This window comes from Phyllobates terribilis, unplaced genomic scaffold (genome assembly GCF_046119375.1).
Source record: "Phyllobates terribilis strain yellow unplaced genomic scaffold, ASM4611937v1 Scaffold_1__5_contigs__length_1240528914, whole genome shotgun sequence".
Lineage (NCBI taxonomy): Eukaryota > Metazoa > Chordata > Amphibia > Anura > Dendrobatidae > Phyllobates > Phyllobates terribilis.
The window spans coordinates 246,802,050-246,818,091 of record NW_027362761.1 but is presented as its reverse complement, the minus strand read 5'-3'; the positions used below and the strand labels follow the sequence as shown (position 1 = coordinate 246,818,091).

General features: G+C 38.8%; 1 gene segment (V, D, J or C); it reads right to left on the bottom strand.

Annotated features, from left to right (window-relative positions):
* Nucleotides 1–326: 326 nt before the first annotated feature.
* Nucleotides 327–10,099, bottom strand: LOC141253123 (T cell receptor delta constant-like). The segment is given in 6 exon segments: nt 327–1,020; nt 2,030–2,146; nt 3,185–3,244; nt 5,669–5,926; nt 7,614–7,688; nt 10,027–10,099. Coding segments are annotated over 5 exon segments (582 nt in total).
* Nucleotides 10,100–16,042: the final 5,943 nt, after the last annotated feature.

Below are 16,042 nucleotides of genomic sequence, written 5' to 3'. Positions count from 1 at the left end.
ACTTAGGAGAAAGCAGCAGCACAATATGTGTGTGTCTCTGTCTCTCTCACCTACTCAGCTCCACACTCCTCCTCCAACTCTCTGCTCCATAGTCTTCACTAAGCAGCTATTATCTGATCCTTCAGTCAGCTAGCTGCTCATCTTGTCTTGAACAAAACAGGCTTTAACTGTCTTACTCAAGAGAACATGAGAAAAAATGAAGGGGGAAGAGAAGAAGCATATAAGTGGAGAAAGAAGCTATTTTGTCTGATGAGATGTATTATAAAGGTTGTTATATTTGTTTGATTGATTTTGTTTCTGAAGTTTGTTGAAACATCACTGGCCACTTAAAGAACACTAAATACATATTTCTTTATGGAAACCTGTTGAATACATTGTTTTTATTAAACCACTTTTATAGTATTACTTATGTATATTATTATTTATTATTAAGGAAATATTATTTATACTGAATATATGAGATGCCATTTGAGAAATTTTTGTATGATTCATGAATAAGGCAGCAGCGCACGCTAAATATGATATACAATATGTATTTTATAGTAAAATAGCTAAGCAAGCTGAATGATATATTGGCAACCAGGTTAAAGACACCGGGACAGATTAATCAAGACTGGTGTATCACACAGTCGCGCTATGTCAGTCTTGATGGAGTACGAGGCGCCAAATTTATTAAGAGGCGAACACCACTTAATTCATGGCTTCTTCTGAGTTGAGTCAAGGACTGGAGTAGCACTTCTGCTGTGAAAAACACTGGCACTTTTGATGAAAATGTCAAAAGTCGCAAAAGTTTGGGGATTTTTTTTTTGTTAGATTTGGGGGGCATTACCAGTTGAGACCATTTGCACAAATTAAAAGTATATGGGAGTGGTGCAGTTATTATTAGAGACAGACAGATTTCCTGGACATGTTTTCTAGATGTAATCTGCATTTGATAGAACAGTCCGGAGAAAGCTGCTGATCGGACCCAGGTATGCAATCATCAATAAAGCCGGAAATGTTACATCTTCACAGTGGCGTCTGCCAAAAAAAACACATCAGTGATCAAACTCTGTATCCTTTATTCTAATAAAAGACAAAAGTTATATATTCAAAAGTTTCAGTATCAACACAATCATCTACATTATTTGTGACCATAGGCAAACTCTATGTAATTTTCATGAATTAAAGAAGGCTTTCAGGTTAACTCATTCCTTGTAAGCATTTTGAACTGTTATTACACTCTGCGAATGGCGAATACAACACAGCGGCTGGTAAATATACTATTAGATGCAGGGAACATGCATTAGTGATACCACTGGTGGTGAAGCAAAAAAAATGCCGGAGTGGTGCTTTAAGAATTCTTATAGACAATAAATAGAATGGTGGTGTCGCAAGCGGGACCATCGCTCTATTCAAACAGGGTGGATAGGTGACCACTTCCATTTATAGTACAACCCATTCAAGGACATGCACAGTAGTGCCTTAGGCCAAATTCACACATCCATGCTTTCTAATGGACAGCACACAGGTGCAATACAGATGGCATCCATGTGCAGTCCATTACTTCATTGACATGTGTGAGTTTGGTCTGTGAATCAAACGAAACTTGGAGATATTGGCATTTTCTTTTTAAAACAAATGTGTGAATAGGGCCGAAAGTTTTAAAGGGTTTGTGTTATCTGCAAAAAAAAAAGAACATGTATGCAAAACTCGGACACGTGAATGTGGTCACAAAATGTTATTTTTTCATAATTTTTTGCTCTGTTTCCCAGATAATAGCATATTTGAAGTAAGTTGGTATCTCTTGGCTTGTATTCTGCTGTTTAAGGTTATAATTGTGTATTTCGGCTAGAAATGATTTTCATGTAATCGGCTTAGAAAATCTCACCTTTGTAAAGCCAGTATGGTTCCATTTTAACCATATCTATTTTTTCATTCATGTACTTCGAGGCCACAAATCCCTTATTTGTTTTAATAACTACTGCCAGAAATATATGTATTATCTATTTTTATCGAGTTTTTATACCTGGATGGATTTGGTGCTCACCTTACATTAAGAAGATCTTTGCACTCAAGATCAGATTAAAGACCAGAGTTTTGGCAAACAATGCCCTCATCCCCATTACGGTTAAGGAGAGCATATTCATTTCCTCCATTCTGTGAACTGGAAAACAGCAGAAATTAGAGTATAAGTGCACAGCCATTAAGTTCATGATCAAGCAGTAAGCATTTCCTAAGCAATTCTATACTTTCTAGTTATGATGGTGTGTAAACATGTGCCCCAGTATTTTGGAGAGCATCCTTACTGAAGATGAAATCTGGGGCACTCTGCCAACCAGAATATAATTCTACACCTTGTTCAGGAGCAGAAACCACTTACTAAATAAAGCAAGACTGTCATTATAGAGGTTATAGGAATAATCTACATCTGGGCATATACAATTGGCAAAGTAGCATGGCGTGGTGGTCATTCATGTGAAATGTTGTACATGTAATGCATGGGTATGCAGAGTCTACAAGAGTGCCTCCCCCAAAATTTCCATATTCTATAATGGGGCATGTGGTCAGATGTTATCATCCTGAGGAAATAACTATTACTGCCTACAGGACATTCCCTAACAGTTCCCAGAATAGAAATAGTGAGAGAATGAGCATAATCATTTCAGTAGTTGCCTATTTTATTATTAATGTGCAGTGGATAAATGACATTGATATGATATACTATTACCTATAGAAGTACTCCTCCCATCAAAGTTTGTATCCTCTTACTATATTGCAGTCATCATATTATACAGCACTGTGTACTTGCAATTGCTCCTGTTGTCTTTCTACCCAGTACATTTTTCTCTTTTCTCTTCTCTATGTAGAAACAGGACGTCTCTTGTCCCTGCTTTTATCATCCCCCTCTTCAATTCCTGACTCAGCTGCTCAGCTCCCCCCCCAGCCATGGACTTTTGCAGTGACTCATGACTAGAGCAGAGATAATTGACCTCCTGTTTCTACATAGAGCTTAGAAGGATTCAGCTATTCAGAATATAATCACGTGATGTCATAGACCTAATAGAAAAGAGAAGGATTATCTGGGTAGAAAGGCAAAACGAGCAATTGTAAGTACACAGTGCTATATAATATGGTGACTTCAATATATTAAGAGGATAAAAATGTTGATGGGAGGAGTGCTTCTTTAAAACATGTCACTTACAAGAGCTATCTGTTCTCTCACATCTGCTGTCTGTCTCCTCTTCAGCTTGATTATCAGTACCTGCATGGAAGGAAACAGTTTAGCAATTTTCTATTCTAGTGTTTCAGTGATTATTGCAGAGTAATTTGTAACAATTTGGCTATGTTCATACATCATGTTTTTTTCAGCGTTATTTGATGAGTTTTTATGCAAATTTTCAGCTGCATTTTGCAGTACCAGCAAAGTCTATGAGATTCCTGAAATCTCATGCACGCACCTTGGTTTTTTTGTTCAGGATTTTGTGCCTTACATATTTTTTTTTGCAAAATAGAGCATGTCACTTCTTTCAGCATTTTTGCAGCATTTTTTCACCCATTAGAAGTAATGGGTGGTGAAAAAAACGCACCAAAAACACAGGTTGTCGAGTTTTCAGCGGTTTTTTTTCAGCGTTTTTTGTGCCTAAACCAGAATGAGATTTTTTTTTTCACTGAACTTTATGTACATGCATATCCGAGACAAAAGGACAATGAAAAAACGATGAAAAAACGCACCGAAAAAAGCAAGAAAACAGCAACAAAAATCCAGAAAAACTTCCTGGCAAGAAATCAGGTTTTGCTGCAGAAAATGAATGCTGAAAAAACCATGGTGTGTGAACACAGCCATTATCAAAAATGTATTGTATATAGTAGTTAGAATTGTAAAATAATCTAACAGCCTCCATTTTCCAGACTTTGTGTAACGGGATGAAAGCCGTTCATGCTTAGTAAGCTCGTAGAAAACCACGTGCATTATTTCCCCTATGATCTCTGTATCTGGTTGATAAGTTCTGTTGCATTTGAAGTTGTCTGATCTAAAGGGAATCTGTTATGATGAACATCGTGTCTGATCTGAGGGAAGTATCTGATAGAGCAGAAGGCGCTCAGAAGATTGCTATATAGTATATTGATACCCTAAATATAAAAAGAGCAAAGCTGTCAGAAAATAATGACATTCTCTGTAGGATGCAATGCTCATAGAGTAACATTTTATTCATTATAATCAAGGTGTGTAACAATTACGAATTGTCATGTGACCCATTCCAAGCTGACCGCTATATTCGATGTTGGAAGCAATATTTTTCCCACTGCTGTTTATCCCTTAATTTAACTTTGAAAGCAGTGACTATGAGGACTGAAACATTTTAGTAAATTTGTCACCCAAAAAAATTTTCAAACCTTTATTGTGATGAATAATATATCCATTTATAGGTATTGCACCGCAAAGGGAGTTTGGCTGCCTTAGTGATGCATCCCTTTCTGGCTGTACAGACATGTGACCACTGCAGCTAATCACTATGATTAGCTGTAGCAGTCACATGCTTGATGAGCGGAATAGGAAGCATGGAGACTGATGAGGTACACGAGTAGTGCTGGAAAAGAAGCAGTATGGCATCAATATGGTACATCATTATTTAAAAAAACCAAGGATGAATAACCGCCCCACTCGACACCCTTAATTGAGGGTGCAGCCAGATGGCCGTATAAATCAGACAGCTGTAAAATCAGATGGATATCGAAACGCAGTGCACGGACTGGTCGGCGGCTCTACGGACCCGAGCATGACAGCTGCATAGGAATATGACCGGCCAGTCTGAGTATTGCAGTCCGAATATTCCCTGACAATGATAACTTTAGAAAAATACTCGAAATGTAAATTGACCCATAGTTATTAAAACTTTTAAATACAAAGTAATTCATTAAATAACTCTTTAAATTTATTCCCTTTACACACATAAACCATCTCTACCTGGGGAAGTTAGAAAATTAGTTGATTCAAGATCCCCTGACAGTTCATAATATAAAGGAAAATATACTTGTTATAGAACATGCGCTATAGTACAATCAAGGCCTATCCAAATTATAGAATATCTCCAAGTCAGAAAATATCCCTTTTCATATAGTCATAGAATATACAAGTCATGTAATTTGTCCAAGTCATAGTATATCTTTTCAACTAATGAATACATGAACTCCAATATTGCAGTATTGCTGTAAACGTTAAAAACGTAAGGTACTTAGTAAGCGCTTTTTGATGAAAGAGCTCAAAAGCCATCCAACCACGTCAAGGTGTACTTTTTAATATGGATGGTACCTAACCACTAATGTCCTACCTCTCCATGTGCCAAACCAGGCCTCATCTGAATGGGGAAAAATTGCAGTATCAATATTTGCAGAGCTATTCCATGTAGACTGAAAAATCAGTTGAAGTGGGGGAATAGCTTTGCTATCACAATTTGTAAAATTTGTAGCATTTTTTATTTGTAATGGACCTAGCAATGCACATTGACTTGTGGGATTTGTTACATTTCAGTGTTTTCTGTGTTTTTGACTACAAAAGCAGAATACACTGAAACCAAAATTGAACCAAATTTTTTTGTCATGAACACAGTCTAAAACAAAGCAAATAATATTACTGATTCCAGTTACTTTGAGAATCATGTCAGATAAAGAGAAAATACTTTATCACCTTTTGACTTTACAGTTGTCAAGTTTTGAGGCTGTTTGACCTCACATGTAAAGTCCTCATACTTCCCATTCTGAACACTGACCGCACTGTATAATCCCTCCTTGGACAAGATTGTGTGAACATTTTCTTGTTTGGTTTGATTAACATAAATTTCAATATCCTTGGGGTAGAAATCTTTTGCCAGGCAGGCGATGGAGGAGACATCTCCTTTAGCTTTTAGCTCAAACACTTCTTCAGGAGGAGTAGTAGGCTTGTTACCTGGAATATCAGAAAGATCAAAGTCGGACAATAATAATTTTAGTAACATACAAAACAACATGGATGTACACTAACTACAGCATGCCTTATTCCCTTCGGTCACCCAGAAACAATCTGACAACATGCATATAGACAAATGTTATTCTTTTAATGGTCTTGGTTAGGCAGATGTAAATGTACCGTTAGTATATTGGAAAATGGCGTAGCAAAATTCATTTTATGAATTTAGATGACAAGGTAATTTCAACTCCCTCAAATTTCCTCCCTCCAAACATGCAAGAACAAGTCAACAAAATGTCTAAATTTCCTAAAAATTATACAGATAATAATGGCTGTTAGCCTCAGAAAAAATAAACCTATATTCGCCAAATTCCCCAAAAATTGCATATTTCAAAACATGGCGACAAGCAAAAATGTTAATGTTTTTTTTTTCTCAAGTCTGCATTTTTTAAAAAAAAAAAATGAATGTCATAAAAATAAATGGCAGATTTATGTTTTTTTAACCATTTGACTGCCCTGGGATTTTTCTTTCTCTGTTTTTCAGGACATTTTCTGACAAATTAATGGTGTCTTTCAAAACTACAACTTGTTCTGCAAAATAACAAAACCCTATTGTGTAATTGCAATAAATTATGAGTCTTGAAAGAATAATAGGAGAAAACAAACGCAGAAAAACAAAAATTTCAGGAAGGCGTTTGATAGAAGTTTTAAAAAATTGTTTAAAAAATCGCAGTTAAAAATCAAACAAATATATTTTTTTAACATGTTAATGTAACGATATAAAGTAGTTAAAATAACATTAAAGCAACATGTCCAAGCCACAAAAAATCATCAATGCAATTGGATAACTTATATGTACCTCAAAATAGATGTATTAAATATTAATCATTCTGCGAAAAAGAATTATAAAAGGTAGAATTATAAACACTATTTTTTTTTGAGCTGTGGTATTATTACACAAAACTAATAAAACATTAAGAATCTGTGCTAGCTATGCGTTTGGTATTATTCACATTATTTCTACAGAACAGTAAAAGGTTTAAATTGAAAAAGAAAAACTAAGTGGTGAAATTGCTGTTTTTTATTCCATTCCTTAAAAAGTTAGTAAAAGTTAATTAGCATATTCCATGCACCCAATATGGAGCCAGTTGAAAATATCACACATCTAATGAACACAAGCCCTTAAAGAGCCTGAAATCACTTTCTGGATGTTGTTTTAGGTTTAAATAAAAAACATATTTTTTAACAAGCATTTTTTATATTTTATTTTTAATCAAAATGAGAAATCATTTAAATAAATGAGATAAATTATAAAACAATGTACATTTATAATATTGTTTGAAAATGACTAATACATTTCCTTTCCTGTAACCTGCATTTTTAATGTAATTAGCATATTTCAAGATTAAAAATGTTCGAATTATATAAAAAATGTTTGTAGTTCAAACAATATGACCAATAATTTCTAATAAAATCTGAATAAATATTAAAGACTAGTAATTAGGTCAATAATGTAAAATATGGCTTAGAACAATGAAAATTTGGGTAAACCTCAATCACTCAACTAGTGAAAAACTTGTAGTAAATCAAATCTTCTCAGCTTTCCAAAAATGTTCTGAAAGTGTTTTATGTAGAATATAAATCTAAATGTATATCATGTTTTTTTTGTTTTTTTATTCCCACTTACTTGGCAGGACATCAAGTCTTGTTCCTGTTCCAAAAATGAGACCATCCGAATAATACACAGTGTACACTAGCTGTACTAAAACCTACGTTACTCCCAGAGAATATTACATACATAAATTAGTACATAAAAATTTACATTTTGTTTCATGGGAAATGTTTACAATGGGCTTGAATAGAAATGACAACTCTTAATGTAACTACGGCAAATGTGAAATTATATAATGAGTTACGTCTCTTAAAATGTAAACTTTGTAGCTATGAATATTAGAATATTTTTTGTCATTTTTATTCGTTTAATTATCGTTCTATAAAGGGTAGAACATAAATAAGTGATCTGATTATCTGTTTATTTTGTGTTTATTCACATATTTCCTCATTTTGGGTCATTTTGGAGTTTATACTTTTTGTACAGGTGACAGCCATGTTTTAATCACTGTGGAATCCCAAATACACAGTGAATTAATCCTATTCAGAAACCTCTATCTGTAGAGCTCACATATACATTGAACGATTATTAATATCTTTACACTTTAAAATTTCAACAAAAATATATTCAGTCTATCCAAAAAGAGAAATTAATTTACATATTGTGTAATATATAATATAGGGGATAGGTCACTTTATATGAAAATTTACTAAGAGGCTACAAACTGTATTGTCACTTACAACTAATGCAGACTTAATACTTCACTTCAGCTCTGAATTGGAAGTCTCTCTGCTGCCCAGGTATCGGCAACGTGAGCACTGGCAGTTTCTGTGTCCAGAGGATGCAAGATGACGACAGTCACGTGATTTATCTATTTTACACTTTCCCTTGCTCCATCTATTTTTGGACATGTAACGAAAAATACCTAAATGCATTCAACACATACCCAGATACAGGAGAGTCTGTTGCTTGTAACAGCTGTATGCTGTGGATGCGTCCAACTAATGTTCAATGCCGGAGTGATGGAGATGACGGCATGACGTAGCCTCACTAGTAGGAAGCACCACTACAATGTTGAACTAAATGACTTGGGTCTTTCTGCCCAGTATATTAGCTGCACTGTAAGACACCTACATATGTTAAATTACAAACCATGTAAGTGCCTTAAAAAATTGAAGAATTTTTACATGCACCTAACTAATAAGTTACTTTTAGCTGTGCAACTACCAATATCCCACTATGATGAAAGCAGAGAACCACTGAATACAGTTTCTAATATAGATTATAAATAACTTACCTACATTAATGTCCCAGCATCTGATAGAAGAGTATTTTATGTTTCATTTTAGGATTTGTAATAATTAAATGGGAGGTGTAAAACATCTTACACATTGAGCAATGCAAAAAACCCATACAGTCTTGTATTCAAGAATAAAGGAAACATCAGACTCTTTCATGTTAATTCTCACCAGTAATCATGATGTAGCTTCTCAGTACTGTTAGTTATAGGTTTCTGACTATTATATTAGGTTGAAAAAAAGACTCAGGTTCTTCAAATCCAACTTATCATCCATGTTGGTCCAGAGAAAGACAAAATTCTCTGAGGCAGGTGTTGATTGTCCCATATTAGGAGAAAAAAATCCCACAGATGAACTCTATTGACCAATAATGCTGCACTAGGAACACTTTTATGTCCTTCTTTTAATTTTCCTTAGTAAATAATTTTATAAGTGATAGCCAGAGCTATGTATAATTTGTTGAATTAAGCTGATTTAATATTTTTTTTAAGAAGCGGTGATTAAAAGCCTCGACAGAGTCTTGCCTGTGTCCCCATCAAGAATTTGTGGATTCCAAATAGCCAAGAAGTCTAGATGCTGATAGTGCTTGCTGAAAAATTGCACTGGGCTTAGCAACCTCTTTTAATGACACCAAGCTATGTAGTATAGTGCAGTCAAGTGGAAGATGTTAATCGGTTGTAATCCGTTTTGGCCACATTGAGTATTTGGACATCCACTTAAAGGCAACCTGACAGCTCATATATGCTACCTGATTCATAGGCAACATCTATCAGGCACTGGCTGTATGATCTCAGCCAGGTATGTTTGACTGTGGCATCACCCGGTGCCCTGGAGTGACAGTTCTCTCCCTATAAGCGCACTTAGGGAGTATACACTGTTCGCAGCTGAGACAGCGACAGTAACAGGAGATGCGGTCAGACATTGACCAAAGTCTAATATGGCCTGGGGTTGCTGTTTTTTCTAGTGTGAAAGTTTTGTGCTGTGACATTTACACACCAGCAAATAAAAATGTCAGCTCCCAGTGGCTAAAGAAAAAAATAATAGAAAAATAAATGTTAATATAGTACATTTTATTTTGTTTTAAAAAATTGTTTATATATTATTAATTATTATTATTAATTTAAAAAAATTGTGACACATTTCTTTAACCCCATTCTGACATGGGGCGTAATAAGCGTAATAATACATACCTGCACCCTGGGCCTTATTGACGAAGTACGTATTATTACACCCCGGCGATCGCGCCCGATCAGGGGGATCCATTGAAGCCAGAGTTATTACCTCATAAAGTGACAGTGGTCAGAATTGTAAAATTGGCCTGGTCATTAACGTGCAAACCACCTTCGGAGGTAAAGGGGTTAAGGGATGTTCAGGCTACTAATACTGTTAACAATGAGATACCCACCACTCTAATTTTGCATGTGGTGAATTTAAAGGGAATCTGTCAGGTCCCCCATGCCCTCCAGCTCAGCAGCATTCACGTCTGTATGATTAAACTCCCTGCCTAACCAGCCCCATATAATCAGAAAAACCTACAAGAAGCAAGAACATAAACCCTGCTGTAAATAAATAAAAAGCAAGTGCATTTAAATAAAATAGGGTTCTTAGTAACACTGTTTTTGATCAAAAATAGTATTTAAGCCATCCCACCATCGAAAAGGTGAACCCGTTCGGGACAGTCCATATAAAAGCTTTAAAAAAACATTTATAATGTCACCTTTTCCTATGATATTGAGGGCTTTGACTAGTTGGTGGAGCGTTAGTTCCCAAGACTAGTTGGCCCTCTTTCCATGCTATCACACCCACGGACGTGATAACATAGTTTCCACGAGCCGGCATCATCGCGAGCCCCTGCAAATCTTGTGCATGCGTGACACTCATTTCGGCAGTGTCGATGCGTCTCTGAAGTCGGGTGTACGCTTCCCGGCTTCAGAGATGCACTGCACATGACTGGAAACCATCTTCTGATCTTCCGGTCATGTGCAGTGTGTCTCTCCGAAGCTTCCCCCAGCTTCAGAGACGCATTGATGCTGCTGAAATGAGCAGAGCATGTGCGCGAGATTTGCATGAGCTGGCGATGATGCCGCTCATGCAAATTATGTTATCATGCCCACAGGGGCGTGATAACATGGAAAGAGGGCCGACTAGTCTGGGGGAAACTAATGCCCCATTGACAAGGCAAAGCCCTCAATAGCATAGGAAATGGGGACAATATAAATGTTTTTTTAAAGTGTTTATTTAGCTGAGTTACGTTATACAGTGCTGGTTAGACAGGGAGTTTAATCATAAACTGCTCAAAAAAAATAAAGGGAACACTCAAATAACACATCCTAGATCTGAATGAATGAAATATTCTCATTGAATACTTTGTTCTGTACAAAGCTGAATGTGCTGACAACAAAATCACACAAAAATCATCAATGGAAATCAAATTTATTAACCAATGGAGGCCTGGATTTGGAGTCACCCCCAAAATTAAAGTGGAAAAACACACTACAGGCTGATCCAACTTTGATGTAATGTCCTGAAAACAAGTCAAAATGAGGCTCAGTATTGTGTGTGTCCTCCACGTGCCTGTATGACCTCCCTACAATGCCTGGGCATGCTCCTGATGAGGTTGCGGATGGTCTCCTGTGGGATCTCTTCCCAGACCTGGACTAAAGCATCCGCCTACTCCTGGACAGTCTGTTGTGCAACGTGATGTTGGTGGCTGGAGCTAGACATGATGTCCCAGATGTGCTCAATCAGATTCAGGTCTGGGGAATGGGCGGGCCAGTCCATAGCTTCAATGCCTTCATCTTGCAGGAACTGCTGACACACTCCAGCCACATGAGGTCTGGCATTGTCCTGCATTAGGAGGAACCCAGGACCAACCGCACCAGCATATGGTCTCACAAGGGGTCTGAGGATCTCACCTCGGTACCTAATGGCAGTCAGGCTACCTCTGGCGAGCACATGGAGGGCTGTGCGGCCCTCCAAAGAAATGCCATCCCACACCATTACTGACCCACTGCCAAACCGGTCATGCTGAAGGATGTTGCAGGCAGCAGATCACTCTCCACAGCGTCTCCAGACTCTGTCACGTCTGTCACATGTGCTCAGTGTGAACCTGCTTTCATCTGTGAAGAGCACAGGGCACCAGTGGCGACTTTGCCAATCCTGGTGTTCTGTGGCATCGTGTGACCTGTCACATGACTAAATGACATCATGGAAGGTCCTTTTAGACCACCGCGAGCCGCCCAACACACCGGATGCACCGGAGGAGACCGGGGGCCATCTAAAGGTGAGTATAATATTTATTTTTTATTTTTTACCATTCTTTTACTATAACTTGGTGACACAATTTATAATTCCATGCCGGTTGCATGGATTTATATAGTGTGACCACGTTGTCAAGCACTTGTCAAGCGCTTGACAACCCGCATGCGAAATCACATGATCAAAATGCTTCACTTACGCTCTTTCCTGGCACGAAAAACGCATGTAAAATCCGCATGCGTTTTTTCTGCCAGGAAGATGCAGAAACGCTCAGGAAAAATCCGGAGCATTTCTGCATCGTGGGCACTTAGCCTTAACCTTCTCAATCATCTGCAATCTGTAAAATGGTGGTGGCCATATTAGGTAATTCCCACAAATCATATAGCAAATTGTTTGAATTCAACGAGTTCAGCAAATTCCTAAAGGATCTACTCAAATTTTATTTGCAACAAATCATTTCACTCAGTACTAGTCGATGGGCATAAGATATAGAATATTTAGAGTCTAATGAGACAGCATTATTGTCTGTTGATAAATGCTAGTTTTCTCTAAAAGGCAATCCATATTTTGCTCAGTAGAATGATCACAGTAGATTGTTCAGTTATTCATCTAATACATCTGTTAGGATTTTTACAGGATGTCTGTACATGTTAACCACTGTGGTCTGTATATATCACAGTGATACATAATGCAGCAAAAACTGAACGTTAATTTCCTGATGAACCACATCACAAAAGGTCACATGCTCAGGAAGAAGCAAAAAAACTGACTTCTATGAGTATTTATGCATTTTCAAACATTACGTGTAAAACACAAAAAACTCTTATTAAAGCCCTACACAGGTTAGCTCCTGGCCAGATAGAGGACCTTTCACTGTTTTTTATTTAAATCGAGTACATCTTTCAATTAGGCTATGTGCCCACGATGCAGAAATGCTCCGGATTTTTCCTGAGCGTTTCTGCATCTCCCTGGCAGAAAAAATGCATGCGGATTGTACATGCGGATTGTACATGCGGATTGTACATGCGTTTTTTCTGCCAGGTAGAAGTGTTTGTCAAGCGTTTTGAACATGCGATTTCGCATGCGGGTTGTCAAGTGCTTTTCCAAGCATATAAGGAAAAAAAGGGAAATTTCAGCCTACCATGCATATGCCATAAGGGTCCACTGGTGCACGGAAATCCTTGGTAGCAAGTCCAGGGATGAGAAGCAGTAGGAAGTGGTTTAGAAAAACTCCAGCACCTTCTCCGTATCCATCACAAGAAATGTAAAGTTAAAACGTCCAATTTATTAGTTCCATTAAAAAAGCGCCATATGTAAGGCTGACCTTACGCGTTTCGAACCCAAGAAGGGTTCTTAATCATAGGTAACATTACCATAGATAAAAGACATATATATATATATATATATATATATATATATTGTAGCGTCGGCGTCCCTGCCTCCTGCTAGGCAGGGACGCTGTTCCCCTCACCTCTCCGCTCCGTGCCCGGCGTCTTCCTCCCGCTCTGCTGGCAGCGCGCGCTCCTTCCCGGCCACGGTGCTTAGGGCGCGCGCGCGCTCCCTCCCTCTTAAAGGGGCCGCGCGCGCCGTACTAAGGAGTCCACGGCCAATGGCCGGAGGACTTCACCATATATAAGGCACCTCCTCCGAAATGGAGGTGCCCGAGCAATGTTGTTGCACTGTTCACTACTCTGCTTCAGCCCTCAGGTCCCGTTTCCAGTTACCTGCCAGTTACCTGCCAGTTTCCTGCCAGTTTGCTGTTTGATTTCTGCCTGTTATCCGCTTACCTGCTTGCTAGCCTGAGGTCCAACGGTCTGCCTTCCGACACCAGTCAGTCTGTCTATGGACCAGCTTGCCCGCTCACCTGGGAGCGCTCATCTGCTACCTGCTTGTTAGCCTACCTGGAGGCTCCGCCGTCACGTGCCGTGACCACCTGCCAGTCCAGAGACTCTTGCCCGCTCACCTGGGAGCGCTCATCTGCTACCTGCCTGTTAGCCTACCTGGAGGCTCCGCCGTCACGTGCCGTGACCACCTGCCAGTCCAGAGACTCTTGCCCGCTCACCTGGGAGCGCTCACCTGTTACTTGCCTGTTAGCCTACCTGGAGGCTCCGCCGTCACGTGCCGTGACCACCTGCCAGTCCAGAGACTCTCGCCCGCTCACCTGGGAGCGCTCACCTGCCATCTGCCTGCTAGCCTACCTGGAGGCTCAGCCGTCACAGGTCGTACCTACGCTTTACCCAGAGACTGTCCCGGTCACTTGCCGTGACCTCCTGCCCGTTCAACCCAGAGACTGTCCCGGTCACTTGCCGTGACCTCCTGCCCGTTCAACCCAGAGACTGTCCCGGTCACTTGCCGTGACCTCCTACCCGTCCACCCAGAGACTGCCCCGGTCATTTGCTGTGACCTCCTGCCCGCTTTCCCAGAGACTGTCCCGGTCACCTCCTGTGACTACCTGCCTGTTTCCCTGGTCGCCACCCGCTTCCTTACAAGGACCGCCCCCTTGTATAAGTTGCTCAGAGGTTCCGCCTCCCAGACGCGTTACATATATATATATATATATATATATATATATATATACATATGGACTGAAAACAAAAGAGAAAATAGGGTGGAGACAACAAAGAACTGGAAGTTCATTAGTGAATGAAAATCCTCCTGAGGATAATTGCTCAGTAATATACAGTACAGACCAAAAGTTTGGACACACCTTCTCATTTAAAGATTTTTCTGTATTTTCATGACTATGAAAATTGTACATTCACACTGAAGGCATCAAAACTATGAATTAACACATGTGGAATTATATACTTAACAAAAAAGTGTGAAACAACTGAAAATATGTCTTATATTCTAGGTTCTTCAAAGTAGCCACCTTTTGCTTTGATGACTGCTTTGCACACTCTTGGCATTCTCTTGATGAGCTCCAAGAGGTAGTCACCGGAAATGGTCTTCCAACAATCTTGAAGGAGTTCCCTTCAGTGTGAATGTACAATTTTGATAGTAATGAAAATACAGAAAAATCTTTAAATGAGAAGGTGTGTCCAAACTTTTGGTCTGTATTGTACATAAATTAAACTTATGTGCATGGTATGCTGGCAAATTAAGTACACCATTAGAAAAAAGTATCAAAAAATGTACATTAAATCATTGCGAAAATTGAGACAATTGGGAATGCGAGAGTTAAGTTTAAGAATCCATGAAGCTTCACTGGCTAGGCGAAGCTTGCCTCTATCTCCTCCAGGTATTTGTCTTCGCACCTTGTCTATACCTATAACCTTAAATGTAGACAGATCACCACAGTGAAAATCAGAAAAATGTTTGCTGAGCCCTGACATGGAGGACTCACTGCATTAGGATTCGGAGTCCTCCAGCAACATGCTCTGCCATGCGTCTTTTGAGCATGCGGCTGGTGCAACCCACATAAAAATTTTTGCAAGATGTGCACAGTGCTTGATAAATGACATATGTACTAGAGCAATTAATAAAGTGCCTAATATTATATATTTTGCCTGCACTGTCAGGGCTCAGCAAACATTTTGCTGATTTTCACTGTGGTGATCTTTCCACACTTAAGGTTATTGGTATAGACAAGGTGCAAAGACAAATACCTGGAGGAGATAGAGGCAAGCTTCTCCTAGCCAGAGAAGCCTCATGGATTCTTAAACTTAACTCTCGCATTCCCAATGGTCTCAATTTTCGCAATGACTTAATGTACATTTTTTGATACTTTTTTCTAATGGTGTACTTAATTTGCCAGCATACCATGCACATAAGTTTAATTTATGTACCGTATATTCCGGCGTATAAGACGACTTTTGAAGACTGAAAAATCTTCTGTCTAGTCTGGGGTCGTCTTATACGCCGGTAATGCTTTTGAACTTTCAGAAATTGACATGCGGGGATACTCTGGGGGTGTTAATAAGCTGCCGTGGCCGTATCCCTGCCATG